Genomic DNA, 20,169 nt, shown 5'->3' on the forward strand with positions numbered 1-20,169 from the left:
GAGTTGAGGATTAAATGAGTTAATACACAAACAGCTCTTGGAACAAGTGCTTGTCACATAGTAAGCCTGCAGTGAATCTTCATGCTGCTGCTACTGTTAAATATTATTACTGAGGCTGAGCTGGCCTAGGACTCCTTGGATTGGACTTACTAAGAGCTAGGCAAGAGACACAACTGTATGAAACTTGCTTGAGTTAAAACAAAACAAACAGTGCTACTCCTCTTTATTATCTCCATGCCTGGTAAGCACATTTCCTACCCCCAAAATTGTGACTGACTAATATGAGAATATTATGCCCTTAATAGGGCAGGTTATTTGATACAATACTAGCCCAGACATTTAGGAGATTGGCCACTCCTCAATACTGTAAATGCGTATATGGATAGAGATGTTGCTTCCCAGATTGCCACACACCCTGAGACTGCAAGTAGGCATTCACTGAAAGTGTGCTGTGATGTGAAGATGAAACACAGAGAAGTGAGATGAACAAGGCTGTGCTCAGTGACCCATATCCAGATAAACCCATCTGCTCACTTGGGAACAAAAATGCCCCAGGACCCTGCTATCTCTGGGCCTGCACAAGGCTTTAACTGAATCACCATTATGATGTCATATATTCAGAGGGAAATACCAATATTCATATATTCAGGTACTGAAACTTTTAAGGGAATTTTTCTTTCTTTCTTTTTTTTTTTTTGTCAAATGAATTTTTACTTTAACTGCTAAAATCGGTAGGCAATGTGAGCCTTAAGATATTTTAGAGAGAGAGAAGTATCTTGAAATTACATTGTTTGTTTCTAAGAACAAACTCAAGAAAACCCTTTCCTCCAAATCCCAGAAGAGTGATTAGCTTGTCTCTAAGATATGGCATTGGCTGGGCACGGTGGCTCATGCCTGTAATCCCAGCACTTCAGGAGGCCCAGGCAGGAGGATCACTTGAGCCCATGAGTTTGAGATCAGCCTGGGCAACATAGTGAGACCTTGTTTCTACAGAACATACAAAAATTAGCTGGGCGTGGTGGCATGCAACTGTAGTTCCAGCTACTTGGGAGGCTGAGGCAAGGGGATCACTTGAGCCCAGGAGGTTGAAGCTGCAGCGAGCCATGATTGCACCACTGCACACCAACCTGGGTGACAGAATGAGACCCTGTCTCCAAAAAGAAAGGAAGGAAGGAAGGGGAGGGAAGGAGGGAGAGAGGGAAGGAAAGAAAGAGAAAAAGAGAAAGAAATGGTGTCCGTGAACCTCCTCAAACTATAGAGAGGCTGTTTGATTGGGGCTAACATCCCTGAGTGGGTCCAAGTTTATCTGGTGTGGTGTCCTACATCCTATAACACTTAGTAGGTAAAATCTACTTAAACTTGAGAGGGAACATCTCAAAAGGAACAGCTGTGGAGTTGGGAAGGGGGAGCCCGCAGGTCCTCCTATCTTGCTTTGGTGATGAGGCAGAAAGTGGGGCTGAAAAACAGTCTGTTTTGGTTGTATATGAGGGCGCCCGAGCCATTTTATTTTTAAGTTCCAGTTAAACTTCTTTCTTCACCTCTCCTTACAAAGTCCTGCTTCCTCAGTCAGGTTCCACGGCAATTTGGGATTTCACAAAGCCCAGGGTTTGGGGTGACTGTCGAATTTTGCTCTTTTGTCAGGAAGCCTTGTCTTTTGAACTACACTTAAGTTGTATTTTAGTCATTTTAGTTAATTCATTCAACAGGTATTTATTGAATGTCCATATGCCAGACATATGGGGATACAACCAAAAACAGGAACAACTTTGTCCTTGTCCTGATAGGTCTAGCCTGGCTGGGGGTTACCCCTAAGCTAAGATTTGAATTAGTTGCCAACTTTCAAGAACAGGAATTTTTACACAAAATGTGAATATCTGGCTTTTCTTGAAAAATTAAGGGACCTGGCAATGGTGGGCCCGTTTCCACGTGGCAGGAGCTGAGGGGCCCCTCCCTGTAGGTTCACTGGTGCTCAAGTCCTCACCAGCCCCTTCTGAGTCACGCCTGGCCCGCTGGTATCTCCTTTGTGGGTGGAATTGCTGGTCTTCGTCTAATGCATCATTTGCCACTGTCACCAGTTCTGTTTCTTTGTGACTCCTTTGTTTGCTCCTTGTTTTCTTCTTCCTGTTTCTGGTCTGGCTTTTTCTTCCAGGGCTGGACTCTTGCTCTCTGAGGCCCTCTTCAGCTCTAACATTCAATGATTTGGAAACCACAGAGCTTAGTGGCTCACCTGTAGGTTTGGAGGTGTGCTTGACTCAGTTTGACTTTCTCATTTGCAACATCTGCTGTTCCAATGCTGTCTATAGATTGTATCCTGAGAAACCCTGCATCATGTCACTGTCTTTAAGAGCCTTATGCCAGGTAGCAAGCTAAATAAGAAACAATGGTTAAGAGCACTGATTCTGCAGTCAGATTGTCCAGGTTCAAATCTGGCTTCAATACTTAACTAGCAAGTCACTTAACATTTTTGTCCCTCAGTTTCCTCATCTGCAAAATAGGGTTAGAAATAAAACCTGCTTAATACGTTTTTAGGATTCAGTGAGTACCTATTTTTTTTTTTTTTCTCTGAGATGGAGTCTTGCTCTGTCATTTAGGCTGGAGTGCAGTAGCACAGTCTTGGCTCACTGCAACCTTTACCTCCTGGGTTCAAGCGATTCTTCGGCCTCAGCCTCCCGTGTAACTGAGATTACAGGTGTGTGCCACCACGCCCAGCTAATTTTGTATTTTTAGTGGAGACAGGGTTTCGCCATGTTGGCCAGGCTGGTCTCGAACTCCTGACCTCAAGTGATCCACCTGCCTTGGCCTCCCAAAGTGCTGGGATTACAGGCATGAGCCACTGCTCCTGGCAGTGAGTACCTATTTAGAGCTCTTACAACAGTGCCTGGCATAGAGCCAGGGCCATACACGTGTTAGATTAAGTAAAAAAAAATGTATATATCAGTCAATCTGAATCTCAGGACCTGAGTAAAAGTTTGCAGAGGAATTTGTGCTGGGGGTTGAGAGTTCCTTTTCATTAACCCATGGTTAACGGTGACCAAATTTTCTAAATAAGAAATCAGGACACTTCATCTGTAAAACTTAGGTTCCGGTTACAACTTCAGGCCATACAAAAAGAACTATTAAAATCGAGGTGTTGATGTTTTGTAGCAACACTGCAACAGAATATTTGAGATTAGACCTGTTTTTAGATATATGATCACTCTATACATGTAGTGCTGATTAGGTATTAGGTACCCTCATATCTTTATTTAAAAAAAATTCAAAATTCTTCAAAACAATAAAACCTTCAAAAATTATCTGGCTATCATAGAAAATCTTTTTAGGTGATCACTGATAAAATTTTTTCCCTCCCTCCATCTCTCTTTGCTTTTAAACAGCAAAAACTCAGCCCATGCCCAGTTCTCACCCAGTTAATTCAGACAGTGTGAATACCTTGATGTTGACCTAACTCATTAAAAGAAAAAGAGAGAAAACCTTTGAAAGCCTATTCCATGTCAACCAGTATAAAAAGTCTCTCAATTTTATTCAAACCTCAAACCTCAAAACAACCTTTTATGGTAGGCATTATGATTTCTACATTACAGCTGAGGAGACCTAGTGTGGAGAGGCCTTTGGGAGTTTACCCTGGGCCTTGCTGGCTTCAAAATCTGGGCACTCTCTGTTCTGCACCCTGGGATGGTTATTAGCATCCCTATAGTCCCTTTTCTGACCACTCAGTGGTATCAGCAAAGCAGCAAACTCACTGTTGACTCCATTCCTTTGCTCCTATTTGTGTATTCATTCATTCATTCATTCATTCATTCATGGTTTGTGACCTGTGAGATAAAACTCATTCCCCTTTCTTCTATTGTTCTTTTTTCATTAGAAATTATCTTAGCAACTTACTTCGGTGTTAGTCTTGGAAGTGCAACAGGAAAGACTTTCCTGTAGGAAGGAAATAATAGATATACCCATGCACACAAAGTAGAGGTAGATGTTAGCTTTAGAGACAGTTCTTAACAGTTTCTCCTCTTGGTTGAATAATTCTATTAAAAAAATTTACATAGTTTTGATATTATAATAGTAATATGAGATTTGTCTTCAAAAGTAACATATTTTTCAATGTGACCTGTATTAAGTAATAAGTAAAGTAATAAATTGAAATCTTACCATCACTACAATCTCTAAAGTAACAGTGGTTACTTCAAAAGCAACTACTGTTAATCATTTAGGGTGTCTCTTTCCAGTCTAAAAAAAGGGCAAGTGAGAATGCATGTACACATGTATTCATGTCTTTTTATAGTTAAAAAAAATGTATATTTTTTGGTAGAGATAGGGTCTCACTATGTTGCCCAGGCTGGTATCAAACTCCTGGGCTCAAGTGATCTTTCCACTTTGGCCTCCCAAAGTGCTAGGATTGTAGGCATGAACCACTACATCTGGCCTCTTTATTGTTTTTAAAACAGGAATATTCTGCATATATATTTCTATAACTTTTTATTTTTAATATTAAGAAATTTTCCAAATTCCCAATAATAAAAGAATAAATCTATTCTTTTTCCCTTTTTAAAATAGCCACATAGTAAGCCATGGTGTAATACTAAATTGTTTATTACACTAGATTATTTTTTACTAGTATAGATAACTTTAAAATGAATAATATTATGCATATCTCTTTATGTAGGTTATACTATTGTTTTATTTGTTACATCCTGAATAAATATCACCCAGATCCCAGTATTCAGTGAAACCACAGGTTCTTTTAGAGCATAAGCAAAAATAAATTGTATGCATGTGCTTTTGTATGTGTGTTTAATTCTGCTTACATTTGAATTTTCTTCCATCTTTTTCCTACTATCTGAGTAATATCGCTAGTGCCTTTTATTCAGTCAGGTCTCCACATGTTGACTCTTGTCTTGGAGTTATGATGCCATCCCCTTCCTGGCCTTTCTTCTACTTCCATGATCTCTCTCAATTTCCTTAGCCAGTATGTTCTTCTTCAGCCAAGCTTTAAAGCACAGGTCCAAGCTGCCTTTTCCCACTTCATATGCTCTCCCTAGGTGATGGTCCTAATGGCCTCCATTGGAGCCACTAGAAATGTGAAGATTCCCAAATCTGTATCTTTTCCTGTGAGTCCCAGACCCGTGTACTTAGCAGCTACTGGGCATCTTTGCTTGGATGTCTCGCAGACCCCTCACACGTAACAGTGTCAAACTGAAAGCATGATATTCCAGGCCAGTCTTAGTCTTCCCACTGTGTTTCCTTTCTTAGGGAAAGACACCACAACCCAACTAGGAGGAAGTAAGAGCTCTGATTCATCCTGGCACTCCTGGCACCTCCCCTCCTCCTCCTTTACCCCGTATGCTGTCAAATCATCTAGTTTTCCCGGTTTTACCTCCCTAATGTCTCTTGAACCACTTTCCCTAGCACAATGCTGCTTCTTGACCTGTCTGAAATTGCTGTCTGATGGATCTCTTGCTGTCTAGTCTTACCCCGCCCATCAATCTTCCACACCACAGCCAGAAAAAGATAAACACTTTCATTATGTAAAAATTTAGAAACTTTGTATGGAAGATATTCATTTAGTAAATTCAATAGGCAAAGGCTGTGTTTGAAAAAAACTATAATACAGATAAAAAATTTATCTATAACATATAAGGAGCTTTTAAACTTTGAGAAGAAAAAGACAGGCAATCTAATACAACAACAACAACAACAAAAGGATATGAAAGGACACTTCTCAGAAAAAGAAATCCAAATCAACAAACAGAAGAGATGCTTAAATTTTTAAAGGTCGGGAAAATGCAAATTCTAATATCAATGAAATGTCACTGTTTGTCTAAAAGTTAAACACAAAAAGAAATTACCTAATGCTGGCAAGAGTCCAAGGAAAGGGCAACTCAGGCATTACTGATGGAGTTGTAAATTGCCAAAGTTTTTTCTGTAAACAATGCAGCAACTTCTATTAAAATAAAAAATTCTAGTTACCCTTTGATGTAGCAACTCCCAGCTCCACTCCACTCCCACATAAATATGAAACCATAAATACATCAGGACATATATACAGGATAGTTATTGCGGTGTAACTGCAATAGACAAAGCTAGGCACAAAAGGAGTGTTCATCAGTGGTGGATGGCAGATTAATTATGGTTCCCTCATACTCTGGAATATTATGTAGTTATTAAAAAGAATAAAGTATAGCTATACTAGTTGATTTCAAGGGGCTTTTATGAGTTATTAACAAGAAAGCCAGCATGTAGAGAAGTGTGCATAAGACCATTTTTATTAAAGAATGGTAAATCCCTCAAGCACACCTCAGTTTATTTGTTTCACTTTATTGCACTTCACAGATAATGTGCTTTTTACAAATTGAAAGTTTGTGACAACCCAGCTTTAAGCAAGTCTATCAGTGCCTAACTTTATGTTTTGTCTCTCTGTTACATTTTGGTAATTCCCACAATATTTAAAGCTTTTTCATTATATCTGTTATGGTGATCTGTAATCAGTGATCTTTGATGTTACTGTTGTCATTGTTTTGGGGTGCCATGAACCATGCCCATATAAGACGGTGAACTTAATTGATAAAGGCTATGTGTGTTCTGACTGCTCCACTGACTGGCTGTTCTCCTCATCTTTCTCCTTCTGCTCTCGCCTCCCTATCACCTTAGACAATGATACTGAAATTAGGCCAATTTAATAACCCTGCAATGGCTTCTAAGTGCTCAAGTGAAAGGAAGAGTTGCATTGTCTCTCACTTTAAATTAAAAACTAGAAATGATTAAGCTCAGCGAGGAAGGCATGTGAAATACCACAACAGGTGGCTGGGCATGGTGGCTCACACCTGTAATCCCAGCACTTTGGGAGGCCAAGGTGGGTGGATCACCTGAGGTCAGAAGTTTGAGACCAACCTAGCCAACATGGCGAAACCCTGTCTCTACTAAAATTACAAAAATTAGCTGATCATGGTGGTGGGCACCTGTAATCCAAGCTGGTTGGAAGGCTGAGGCCGGAGAATCGCTTGAACCTGAAAGGCAGATGTTGCAGTGAGCCAAGATGGCACTATTGCACTCCAGCCTGGGCTACAAGAGCAAAAGTCTGTCTCAAAAATAAAAAATAAATTTTAAAAAGCCACAATAGGCTGAAAACTAGGCCTTTTATGCCAAAGAGTTAGTGAGGCTGTAAATTCAAAGGAAAAGTTCTTGAAGAAAATTAAAAGTGCTACTCCAGTGAACACAAAAATAAGAAAGTGAAACAGCATTATTGCAGACATGGAGAAAGTTCGAGTAGTCTGCATAGAAGATCAAACCAGCTACAACATTCCCTTAATCCAAAGCCTAATCCAGAGCAAGACCCTAACTCTCTTCAGTTCTGTGAAGGCTGAGAGAGGTGAGAAAGCTGCAGGAGAAAAGTCTGAAGCTATCAGAGGTTGGTTCATGAGATCTTAGGAAGAAAGCCATGTTGGCTTCCAGGATCTTGACCAATGCAGACACAATGATTTTTGCTTGTTGAGTAGCAAACCCATTGTCTTCCAGTAAGCACACTAAGGCTCCTTTTGGGCTCCAGCTGCAGGTATCCAGCAGACAGACTTAGCTCTCTCCTGCAGGAAACGAGTGCAGGCGCCGAGCCGTGGCACTGGGGAAGGGCGCCGGCGGCAGCCGTGATGCCCGGGCCGAGGCCGGGTGGGCACCTCCACGCGCCACTGTGCCTAGCTGGGTGTGCGGCATCCGGAGGTGCGAGTCCCCGAGGTGCCGGTGCAGGGCTGCGGCAGCCAAGTACGGGGAGGGCACTCAACAACAGATTTTCCATGTAGACAAAACAACCTTCTGTTGGAAGAAGATGCCATCGAGGACTTCCATAGCTAGAGAGGAGAAGTCAACTTCGGGCTTGAAAGGACAGCTGACTCTTGGTGTGTGGGCTAATGCAGCTGATGGCTTTCAGTTGAAGCCAGTGCTCATTTACCACTCTGAAAATCCTAGGGCCCTTAAGAATTAGGCTAAATCTGTTCTGCCTGTGCTCTATAAAATGGAACAACAGAGGCTGGATGATGGCACATCTGTTTACAGCATGGTTTACTGAATATTGTAAGCTCGCTGTTAATACCTACTGTTTAGAAAAAAAAGATTTATTTCAGTATATTATTGCTTATTGACAATGCACGTAATCACCCAAGAGCTCTGATGGAGATATACAAGGAGATGAGTGTTGTTTTCATGCTTGCTAATACAACATCCATTTTGCAGCCCATGGATCAAGGAGTAATTTTGCCTTTCAAGTCTTATTGTGTAAGGGCTATAGCTGCCATAAGTAATTATTCTTCTGATGAATCTGGGCAAAGTAAATTGACAACCTTCTGAAAGGATTCACCATTCTAGATGTCATTAAGAACATTTGTGGTTCATGGGAGGAAGTCAAAATATCAACATTAACAGGAGTTTGGAAGAATTTGATTCCAATCCTCAGGTCAAAATATCAACATTAACAGGAGTTTGGAAGAATTTGATTCCAATCCTCAGGTCAAAATATCAACATTAACAGGAGTTTGGAAGAATTTGATTCCAATCCTCAGGTCAAAATATCAACATTAACAGGAATTTGGAAGAATTTGATTCCGATCCTCATGGATGACTTTGAAGGGTGGAAATTGCAAGAAAAATATAAGTGGAGCCTGAATATGTGACTCAGTTGCTGCAATCTCATGCTGAAAATTGAACCAATGAGGAGTTGCTTCTTATGGATGAGCAAAGAAAGTGGTTTCTTCAGATGGCATCTATATTCCTGGTGAAGATGCTGTGAACATTGTTTAAATGACAACAAAGAATTAAGAGTATTACATAATTTAGTTGATCAAGCAGCAGCAGGATTTAAGGAGATTTACTCTAATTTTGAAAGAAGTTTTATTGTGGGTAAAATGCTATCAAACAGCATTGGATGCCTCTGAGAAATATTTTGTGAAAGGAAGGGTCCATTGATGCGCAAACTTCATCATTGTCTTTTAAGAAATTGCCACAGCCATCGCAGCCTTTAGCAACCAACACCCTGATCAGTCAGCAGCCATCAACATTGAGGCAAGACCCTCCACCAACAAAAATATTGGGGCTTGCTGAAGACTCAAATGATTGTTAGCAAGGTCTTTTTTTTTTTTTTTTAGCAATAAAGTATTTTTTAGTTAAGATATGTACATTGTGTTTTTAGACATAATGCTATTGAACACTTTAATAGACTACAGTATAGTGTAAACATAACATTTATATGCCCTGAGAAACCAGAAAATTTGTGTGACACACTTTACTCTGATATTTACATGATTGCGGCTGTCTGGAACCAAACCCACAGTATCTTCAAGCTATGCCTGTATGCATCCATTATATGTGATATGTATTTGTCTCTACTTGACTATATGAGAGAAAAATATTGAAAGATGTATTCTGATTTGTTAATGTAGATTATAGAACTGGAGATTGTTATGGGGTTAAGAGAGTGGGTAAAAATACTCACATGATCATTTTTCATTAGCATAAAGTTGTATGTATGTGTCTATGTATAATTTATGTTTTAAAATACATTTTTTTAAGAAAGAGTTACTCTTATTTTGTCACCATCCTGTTTAAAACTCTTCTGTGGCTTTCTTCAGTACCAGAATTGTGTTTGTCTGATGCCCTGCAAGGGCTGTCTGTGCTTGTGTATGCAGCCCGGCTCATGCCACGTTTCTCATGCCATTGCCCCTCCTGCTTCAAGGTCTTCATAACTGTTCTCTTAATGGGGGCCTGCCCTGCTCTCCTGGGCATAGTTAACTGCTGCTCGTGCCTCAGAACTTCTTTTAGTGAAGGGAACTGCCCTCCCTAACCCCTTGTTGGTTCCCTAAGTAAATGTTCTTATTGACACCTGATGCTTTTACTTAGTGGCAGTTATCATAGTTGCAGTTGGACGTTGTCTAATTATTTGTGTAAATTCTGCCTCCCCTAATAGAATGTCATCTCTAAGAAGGAAGGGATGGTGTCTGTCTTGTTCTCAAGGATCTTGTATAGAATAGATGCCCAGTGAATACTTCCTGAGTAAATGAATAAATGAAACCCATCCTGAATGTGGGACCATACTGTTCTGAAAGGGCACTGACCAAGGAGTCAGACAATGTGTGTTCTGGTCATTGTGCTGCCATAAACTTGCTGAGAGACCTGGAGCGAGGTGATATGCCTCTTGGAGCCTGCTTTCCTACCTGTAAAATGGGGTTAACAACACCATGTCTACTGCATGTAGACGTGGACAGGGATAAAAAGGGATACAAGACAATGTAAATGTATAACCAGCAGAGAGTAAGCATTCAATAAAATTGCCTTTTATTTTTCTTGGTGTCTTGTCACTTCACCAGTGAAATGGGAATAATTTGACTAAATAATTTTTTTTTTTTTTTTTTTTTTGAGGCGGCCGGATCTCAGCTCACTGCAAGCTCCGCCTCCCGGGTTCCCGCCATTCTCCTGCCTCAGCCTCCCGAGTAGCTGGGACTACAGGCGCCGCCACCACGCCCGGCTAATTTTTTTTGTATTTTTAGTGGAGACGGGGTTTCATTGTGTTAGCCAGGATGGTCTCGATCTCCTGACCTCGTGATCCGCCCGTCTCGGCCTCCCAAAGTGCTGGGATTACAGGCTTGAGCCACCACGCCCGGCCTGACTAAATAATTTTTAGAGTTTCTTCCAGTTCAAAATTATAGTTGACCCTTGAACAACACGGCAGTTAGGGGCACCAACCCCTAGAGCAGTCAAAAATTTATGTATAACTCTTGACTCCCAAAAACTTAACTGCTAATAGCCTACCAGAAGCCTTACCAATAACATAAACAACACATATTTTCTGTTATATGCATTATATGTTGTATTCTTACACTAAAGTAAGCTAGAGAAAAAAACTTACTAAGAAAAGTATAAGGTGTAGAAGAATAAAACTGGATCCTCATCTTTCACCTTATACAAAAATCAACTTACGGTGGATCAAAGACTTAAATCTAAGACCTGAAGCCATAAAAATTCTGGAACATCAGAAAAACTCTTTTAGACTTTGGCTTAGGCAAAAAGGTCATGACCAAGAACCCAAAAACAAATGCAACAAAAACAAAGATAAATAGATGGGGCTTCATTAAATTAAAAAGCTTCTGCGCAGCAATAGAAACAATCAGCAGAGTAAACACACAACCCACAAAGTGGGAGAAAATATTAATAAACTACGTATCTGACAAAGGACTAATACCCAGAATCTATAAGGAAGTCAAACAAATCAGCAAGAAAAAAGCAAACAATCCCATCAAAAAGTGGGCCAAGGACATGAATGGACAATTCTCAAGGAGGATATACAAATGGCCAACAAACATATGAAAGAAATGCTCAACACTACTAATTATCAGGGAAATGCAAATCAAAACCACAGTGTAATACCACCTTACTCCTGCAAGAATGAACATAATTAAAAAATCAAAAAATAATAGATGTTGGCAAGGGTGTGGTGACACTGCTGGTGGGAATGTAAACTGGTACAACCATTACGGAGATTTCTTAAGTAACTAAAAGTAGAACTACCATTTGATCCAGCAATCCCATTACTGGGTATCTACCCAGAGGAAAATAAGTCACTTTATGAAAAAGACAACACACAACATGTTGCACACAACATCTTTATAGTGGCACAACTCCCAATTGCAAAAATATGGAATCAGCATAAATGCCCATCAATCAATGAGTGGATAAAGAAAATGTGGTGTATATATATGAATATGCCATAAAAAGGAACAAAGTAGGCCGGGCGCGGTGGCTCACGCCTGTAATGCCAGCACTTTGGGAGGCTGAGGCGGGTGGATCACGAGGTCAGGTGATCAAGACCATCCTGGCTAACATGGTGAAACCCCATCTCTATTAAAAATACAAAAAAATTAGCCAGGCGTGGTGGCGGGTGCCTGTAGTCCCAGCTACTTGGGAGGCTGAGGCAGGAGAATGGCATGAACCTGGGAGGCGGAACTTGCATTGAGCCGAGATCACGCCACTGCACCCCAGCCTGGAAGACAGAGCAAGACTCTGTCAAAAAAAAAAAAAAAAAAAAAAAAAAAAAGGAACAAAATAATGGCATTGACAGCAACCTGAATGGAATTGGAGACCATTATTCTAAGTGAAGTAACTCAGGAATGGAAAACCAAACATGTGTTCTCACTTACAAGTGGGAGCTAAGCTATGAGGATGCAAAGACATAAGAAGGATACAATGAACTTTGGGGACTTGTGGAGAAGGGTGGGATGGGGATGAGGGATAAAAGACTACACATTGGGTACAGTGTACACTGCTTAGGTGATGGGTGCACCAAAATCTCAGAAATCACACCCAAAGAACTTATCCCAAAGAAAAAAAAAAAGAACTTCTCCATGTAACCAAACATCACCTATTCCCCCAAAACTGAGATAATAGTAATAAAAAATTTTAAAAAAGAAAAGCATAAGGAAGAAAATATACTGACTAAGTGAAAGGGGATCATTAAAGGTCTTCATCCTTCTTTTCTTTACGTTAAAGCAGGCTAAGGGGGAGGAGGGGTTGGTCTTGCTATCTCGGGGATGGCAGAGGCGGAAGAAAATCCACATATAAGTGGATCCACACAGCTCAAACCCATGTTTTTCAAGGGTCAGCTGTGCTTTGATTTCTTCTGAGCTACAGTGTCCCCTTCCTCTACCCTCACTTCCCTCCACCACTAGCTCCATTCCTGACTACTTTCTTCTACTGTTCTCAAGCCCAGGATACATCAGCTCTCCCTGGGAAAGACAAAAGCAATCTTCATGCCGCCAGGGTATGGCAGTTTATCTCATACCTACTGTTTCACCACCACCCTATCCTCTATCACTCATTGTTTCATTTACATTTATAAGATATTTTTGAGTTTCCACTATTGTGTGTGGTAGACTCTCACCCCTCAAGTTCTGTTCTTTTTCTTGTGCCTTCCCACATACTCTGTTGAGTGGGAGAAATAATGTGTAATCAGCAAATATATAGAAAGATGCTGGTGTGTTTTTGAGGGCAGTCCCCCTTAATTAAGGGAGATGGGTTCTAAAAAGTCCTTGTAGATAAACAAATGGGTGATATTTGCTTCTTATCTGAAATTACTAACACAGTTGTCTACAACTGGTCATTCAGTGTTCTTGATTTCCCCTGTATTCTTTCAATTACCCTAATTGCTACTAGGTAAAAACTTCAGTCAAGTTTTAATTAATCTTTAATGTTAACTTAAAATAGCTGCAGTTTTTTGTTTGTTTGTTGAGACAGGTCTCGCTCTGTCACCCAGGCTGGAGTGCAGTGGCACAATCATGGCTCACTGCAATCTCTGCCTCACGGCTTCAAGTAATTCTCCTCAGCCTTCCAAGTAGCTGGGACCACAGGTGTGTGCCATGCCCAGCTAATTTTTTGTTCTTTTTGTAAAGATGGGGTTTTGCCATTTTACCCAGGTTGGTCTTGAACTCCTGAACTCAAGCAATCTGACCATCTTGGCCTCCCAAAGTTCTGGAATTACAGGCATGAACCACAGCAGCTGCTACTGTTCTCTCTTAACAAGAATCAAGTCTTAGAGCAAGATGCATCTAAACCCACTTTGGGGTATCAAAAATATCCCAATCTTGTGGTTCTATAAATGTTTAACAACTAGATTGGCGTGGAGGCGGAGTGGAGGTTCTGATGTGAACCATTAGTCAGTTTTTGTGCTGTTACCAGACGTCCCCTAATAGGGCTGTGCAGAGATGCTAACAATTGGCTCATGAGGTCAGGTGGGCCTAGCTCCAACACACCACTGTACCCAGTCCCTGAGTTCTTAATCTTCATCACAACCTCCACTTGCTTCCCAGCCATTCTTTCTGATCTCAGTTAATGATGCCTCTCAGTCAGCCAAGGAGACCTGACAGTTCCATCCACTTCCCCCACCCTCATCACTGGATCCTGTTGACTTCTCTCTCCAGCGTCTCCTGAGTCTGTCCCGTTGTCCGTCCCCACCACAAACACCCTGGTCTGGTCTGTCCTGCCCATGGCCTTCATTGCTATGGCATTGACTTTCATTACCATTTCCCTGCCTCCGTGCTGGCCCCTGTCAGCCACTCTATACTCTAAAGACAGTCAGCCTGCTGACACTTAAATTATGTTAGGCCAGTCTTGTTAAAAACGTTTCTGTGGCTTCCTCTCCATTAGGATCAGTCCAAACCCTTAGCATTCCTTACTTTACCACACATAGGCTGTGGGCTGGTCTTTGTCTGTCTTATTCTCCACCACCCACCCCTTGTCCTTCTCATTCTAGCTGTTAGGAATCACACGTGTATCCTCCATCACACCAAGCTCTTTCTCTATTCAGGGCCTTCCTTTGGAGGAGCTGCTTCCTATATCTGTATGATCATCTCTCCTTCCACTCCCCACCCACTCACCTACCCAGCCCTGTGGCCTAACTGCCTTTTATCCTTCAGTGATTGGAGCATTGTGTCAGTTCCAGCATGACTTCCTTGGGGAGGCCCTAGACCAGGCAGCTCCCCTCCTGCAGCCCCTGATGTAGAGCCTGCTCCCTGTCTTCTCCACAGGTGAGGCTCCTGGAGGGCCTGGAACAACCCCATATTCCCAGCACAGCCCGTGGTACCTGGAACATGGTTGGTGTTCCATGAATGTTGAGTCCATTTCTTGGATTTATGCAGGTCCCAGTTTTCTATTAAAGAGTAAGCTCTACATGGTCAAACATGTTCTTACTTCCTGTACTTTGTGTCAGCAGTTTGTCAGCTTAGCACAAAAAGTACCTGATGAATAATTTCTGCCACTAAAGTCAGGTTGTTTTTTCTAACCATTTTTTTTTCTCTCCTAGGTTTCATCAGCTGTATTTCCCAACAAACATATGGCATTCTGCATAAGAATGTCACTTTCCATGTACCAAGCAATATACCTTTAACAGAAATCCTATGGAAAAAACAAAAGGATAAAGTTGCAGAACGGGAAAATTCTGAATTCAGAGCTTTCTCATCTTTTAAAAATAGGGTTTATTTGGACACTGTGTCAGGTAGCCTCACTATCTACAACTTAACATTATCAGATGAAGATGAGTATGAAATGGAATCGCCAAATATTACCGATACCATGAAGTTCTTTCTTTATGTACTTGGTGAGTATTCCATCAGTTGATTTGTTTAAAATGGCAAATTTCCATTTTTTTAGTCTGTTTTCAGAGACTAACACAAACTAATGGTCTATGAGAAAAGAATTAGATGTTACCTATTGTCAGGGTTTTCTCCTTTTCTGGTGGCATACAGGAGCTAGCTACTTTCAATTCCTTTTTTTTTAGTCTGTTTTCAGAGACTAACACAAATTAATGGTCTATGAGAAAAGAATTAGATGTTACTTATTGTCAGGGTTTTCTCCTTTTCTGGTGGTATACAGGAGCTAGCTACTTTCAATTCCTTTGTCATTCCTCTGGGTGAGGAGAGAATCTAAGCAAGGTGTCGGGAGAACAGTATCAGTTGTCTTACTAGGAATGTTCTGGAAAGAGATGTAGTGACAGCAGTTAGCTTAGAACTCTTTGGGCTCCACTGATAGATGTTACTCTACAAAGTTCCTGCTTCCCCACACAGCGGGGAGACTGATTTTCCTCCTGCACCATTTTACTTAATTTATTTATTTATTTTGAGGAATCTCGCTCTGTAACCAAGGCTGGAGTACAGTGGCACAATCTTGACTCACTGCAACTTCCGCCTCCCAGGTTCAAGCGATTTTACTGTCTCAGCCTCCCAAGTAGCTGGGATTACAGGCGCACACCACCATGCCTGGCTAATTTTTGTATTTTAGTAGAGACGGGGTTTCACTGTGTTGGCCAGTCTGGTTTCAAACTCCTGAGCTCAGGTGATCCACCCACCTCAGCCTCCCAAAGTGCTGGGATTACAGGTGTGAGCCACCACACCCGGCTCCTGCACCATTTTAAACTGAAACTAGATATAGGGGACACATTTCTCCCTGCTTCTCACTAACACTCCTCCCTGGTCCCTAAAGCCCCTTTTGTGTTGCAGTCTTGTATAGGCCCCTGCCTCACATGCCAGTGTTTCTTGGTCATTTTAAGGCCTGCCTCATTTTCATGGTTTCTAACATTCTTGGTGTCTTGGTGGTTGCAATATTTAAATTAAAATTCTGTCAGTATTTTCCTTGATCTCCTCTCCTGAAAGGATCTTGTCCTCTGCGTTACCCACTACCCATACATGTAACCGAGAACTCATCATTACCTCAATGTCAGGTGTCGCACTCTGCCACCATGCCCTGTCCTTGATGATGCTGATGATGACAGTCCTTCACACAACTGATGTCCCTGCTGCCCTCCCTACTCAGCCTGAGTGCTGCTGCCACTTACTCGACTCAGTCCGCCGCAGACACACTTGGCTTCCTTGCTCCTTTGTTGGCTTGTTATACTCACATAGCCAGATTACAGCTAGGTTAAGTCCGGTGCTTTGCCTATTCTGTGCTCACACCCATGTGGTTGCAGAAAAATATACCACCCTGCAAAGTCCTGCACTTTTAATTTCTAATCACTTACCTCAGTTAAGTCTGGTATTTCCTAGCCTGTTCACTTAGCCACTCTCCTAGCAGTTACTTTTTCTCTCCTCAAATCTCGAATACCTCCTTCTCCAGACTCACTCTTGAGCTGAAGGCTTTGCTTCTTATTTCACTAAGGAGAATAAGCAGAGGGCAATTTCCACAAGCTCTCACCACCTGCCTACCTTCCTACCTGTACCTGAGCCTGTAGGCCCTGCTTTCTCTCCTGATATGAATGGACTTTCTGAGTTCTCACCTGAGGTTAAACTTTCCACGCGTGCCCTGGATCCCACCTCCTCTCACCATCCTCGGGAATATCACCCTAGTGCTTCTACCCACTCTCTCCTGATGAGAATTTCCCCCATAAGTTGATGGTTCATTTTAAGCGGCATACATATACACTGTCGTCAAAACTTTCTCATGATCCCCCTACCCCGCCAGCAACCACCACCAACTCTTTGTCTTCACTTTATAGAAAATCTCCTTGAAGAAGTTGTCCATATTCACTTATTCTGATCCCTTATATTCACTTTTAACCCACTCCAGGTAGGCTTTCATCTGCACTGCTATGCCAAAGCTCCTCTAGACCTCCTTGTTAATAAATCCAGTGGTTCATTCTCAGTCCATGTCATTCTTGACATCTCAGCAGCTTTTGACATAGCTGATCACTCCGTCCTCCAAGTACTGTCTTCACTTGATGTCCAGGATACCACCCTATTCACGTTTCTTTCTTCCTTTTTTTTTTTTTTTCTTGAGAGGGGGTTTCGCCTTTGTTGCCCAGGCTGGAGTGCAATGTCACAATCTCAGCTCACTGTAACCTATGCCTCCTGGGTTCAAGCGATTCTTCTGCCTCAGCCTCCCGAACAGTTGAGATTACAGGCATGCACCACCATGCCTGGCTAATTTTATATTTTTAGTAGAGATGGGGTTTCACCATGTTGGTCAGGCTGGTCTCGAACTCCTGACCTCAGGTGATCCACCTGCCTCGGCCTCCCAAAGTGTTGGGATTACAGGCGTGAGCCACTGCGCCTGGCTTCACATTTCTTTCTAACACACTGACTATTCCTTTTCATCTTCTTGTGCTGGTTTCCTCATTTCCCCAACCTCTTAACACTGGAAACATCAAGGCTTAAGCCTTGGGTCTCTTTCCTTTTCTGCCTGCGTTCATAGCCAGTGGGTGAGCTGATCCTATGTCAGGGCTTTAAATATCATCTCAGTGCTAATAATGCACAGATCTAGAGCTCTAGCCCAGAGTACCCCGCCGAGCTCCTTATGTGTATACCTGACTGCCCACTGTACATCTCCACTCAGATATCTAATTGGCCTTTCAAATATCCCATGTCCAGAAGTAAGCTCATTATCTTCCCCTTAAAACCTGCTCCTCCCCAAATCTTTTCCCTTTTGGTTAATGGCAGCTCATCCTTTCAGCTGGTCAGTCTGAAACCTTGATGTCATCCTTGATACCTCTGTTTTTCTTGAACACCACATTCACTCCACCAGGAAGTTGTATTGGTTCTACCAGAATGATCTTTTTAAAACAGAAGTCAGATCATGTCACTCATCTGTGTGGAACTTTCTAATGGCCCCATCTAACTCTGTTAAAGCTAGAATGTGTAAAGTGACCTGCAAAGCTGTGTGAGGTCTGACCCCTATGGACTCTGTTTAGACAAATACAGCTTGCTAAGATGTCAAAGCATACTCTTAGAAGATTTCTTTGAAAAAGTAGAATCTTTGAAACGTGGACATTAGGGATCTGGTAGTTTACAGACAGGGCCAACAAACAAGAAGATTGAGTCAGAATTTAGATCACACATTTTAAGAGCCCGTTTTATAGAGTTTGTAAAACTAAGTTCAAAACATTTGAATAAGTTTCTCCTCTTAAACTTGATGAAATGTTTTAAAATAATTTAATTTAAAATATTCTAGGCTGGGCATTGTGGCTCAAGGCTATAATCCCAGCACTTTGTGAGGCCAAGGAGGGAGGGTTGCTTAAGCCCAGTAGTTCAAGACCAGCCTAGGCAACATAGCAAGACTCCATCTCTACAAAAATAAAATAATTAACCAGGCATGGTGGCGCATGCCTGTAGTCCCTGCTACTCAAGAGGCTGAGGTGGGAGGATCCCTCAAGCCCAGGAGGCTGAGGCTGCAGTGAGCCGTGATTGTGCCTCTGCACTCCAGCCTGGGTGACAGACCAAGATCCTGCCTCAAAATAACTAACTAGCTAAATACATTAATTAAATAAAACATTCTATGGCAACTCAGCAAAGGTATGGTTTTGGTGGTCAGACCAACTGGATAGACCTTAGGAAGCCTGCAGAGGAGGAAAGTACAGGGGAGGTGAGTTTTGAGCAGGAGGCAGTGATATTGATAGTATTGAGTGTGGGACTTAAAGTCCTGGTTTGAGAGTTTGGACATCAGCTTGTAGCAGTGGGGAGCCATTGTATCCTATACTGGAGCAAGGAGGTGACTTGATAAAATACATTTTTGGAAGATTAATGTGATGGAGAATACTTATGATGGATTAAAGAGAGGAGATGTCAAGTTAGAAGCTACTGTGATCATCCAGGTAGATAGACGGTCTAAGAAAGAGTCTGCAAGATATAGGTTTTGGTTGTAAAAAGACATAAGATGACTCTAGGTTTCACATCTGCATGATAAAATGATTGGTCACACAATTTTTTTTTTTTTTTTTTTTAAGAAATGAGGAAGTCATACTTCCTTGAGGTAATGTTAACACTTGTTTTAGTAACCTGGTAATCTTCTAGAGACACCAGACCTAATAGGAGACTTCCAGTGAGTATATTTTGGACAGGGGGATTTCCTGGCACTTCCTAAATTCAGGGCATACACTTCCTTCTATGTGTACATTGAGATCTGGCTTTCCTCTATACCCAAAAGTCCCCTTAAAATTTCTACTTCTGATGTTTATTAGTCCTTTCCCATCTTTTTATGGACCTTCATCACATCTCAGATGATGATTTTTATGTAAGTAGAATTAACTGCCCTGTCCTTAACTGGGCTGGATTGATACTTGACCTTTACTAAAATTTGTGAAAATATACACATATTTCTATAAAATGTCATCAGATATGTGTAAGAAATTCTCATTTTTTACACAGCAGTGAACTCAATTCATTAATTATAAATTGACTAATTGTCTTAGGGAGGAAGTAGACACATTTCTTGCCAGTTTAATGCTGCTTAAAGTAGAGGTATCACCAGTATTTGTGATACAGCTGTGGTGAGTCCCGCGGGCAGCAAGAAAATGTGAAAGATGTATAGAAGGAAAAGATCTAAGGTGTAGAAACTGTGATCTAGGTGCTGCAGAAAGGCTTGCACACTTTTAGATGAGTTGGATAGGCCCTTCTACATTTGCTATCTGGCAACTGTTGTGTAATGAGATAGCTAGAAAGAGCTTCTATATAGTCAAGGGAGTTCTAGCAACTTAGAAGATAATACTAACACTTCTCCATGTTTCCCCTCAAATTACTTTCGTATTCTGTTTTTTTTTTTCTTTTCTTTTCTTTTTTACAAACCCTGCATGTGGCATTCAGCCATATTCTGTTTGACCTTTACAATGGCCTGATACAGCATTCCCTTTCACAGATGAAAATAAGACAATTTAGGCGTCCG

General features: G+C 41.5%; 1 protein-coding gene across 2 annotated transcripts in view; it reads left to right on the forward strand.

Moving 5' to 3' along the window:
• CD58 (CD58 molecule) overlaps positions 1-20,169 on the forward strand; it is a 56,348-nt gene that overhangs the window by 10,670 nt on the left and 25,509 nt on the right. For both annotated transcript variants that reach the window (XM_005542206.5, XM_005542207.5), the window contains exon 2: positions 14,828-15,121. In XM_005542206.5, coding sequence (XP_005542263.3) covers positions 14,828-15,121 — 294 coding nt within the window. The remainder of the gene's footprint in view (positions 1-14,827; positions 15,122-20,169) is intronic.

The sequence above is a fragment of the Macaca fascicularis genome, chromosome 1, assembly GCF_037993035.2.
Source record: "Macaca fascicularis isolate 582-1 chromosome 1, T2T-MFA8v1.1".
NCBI classification, from domain to species: domain Eukaryota; kingdom Metazoa; phylum Chordata; class Mammalia; order Primates; family Cercopithecidae; genus Macaca; species Macaca fascicularis.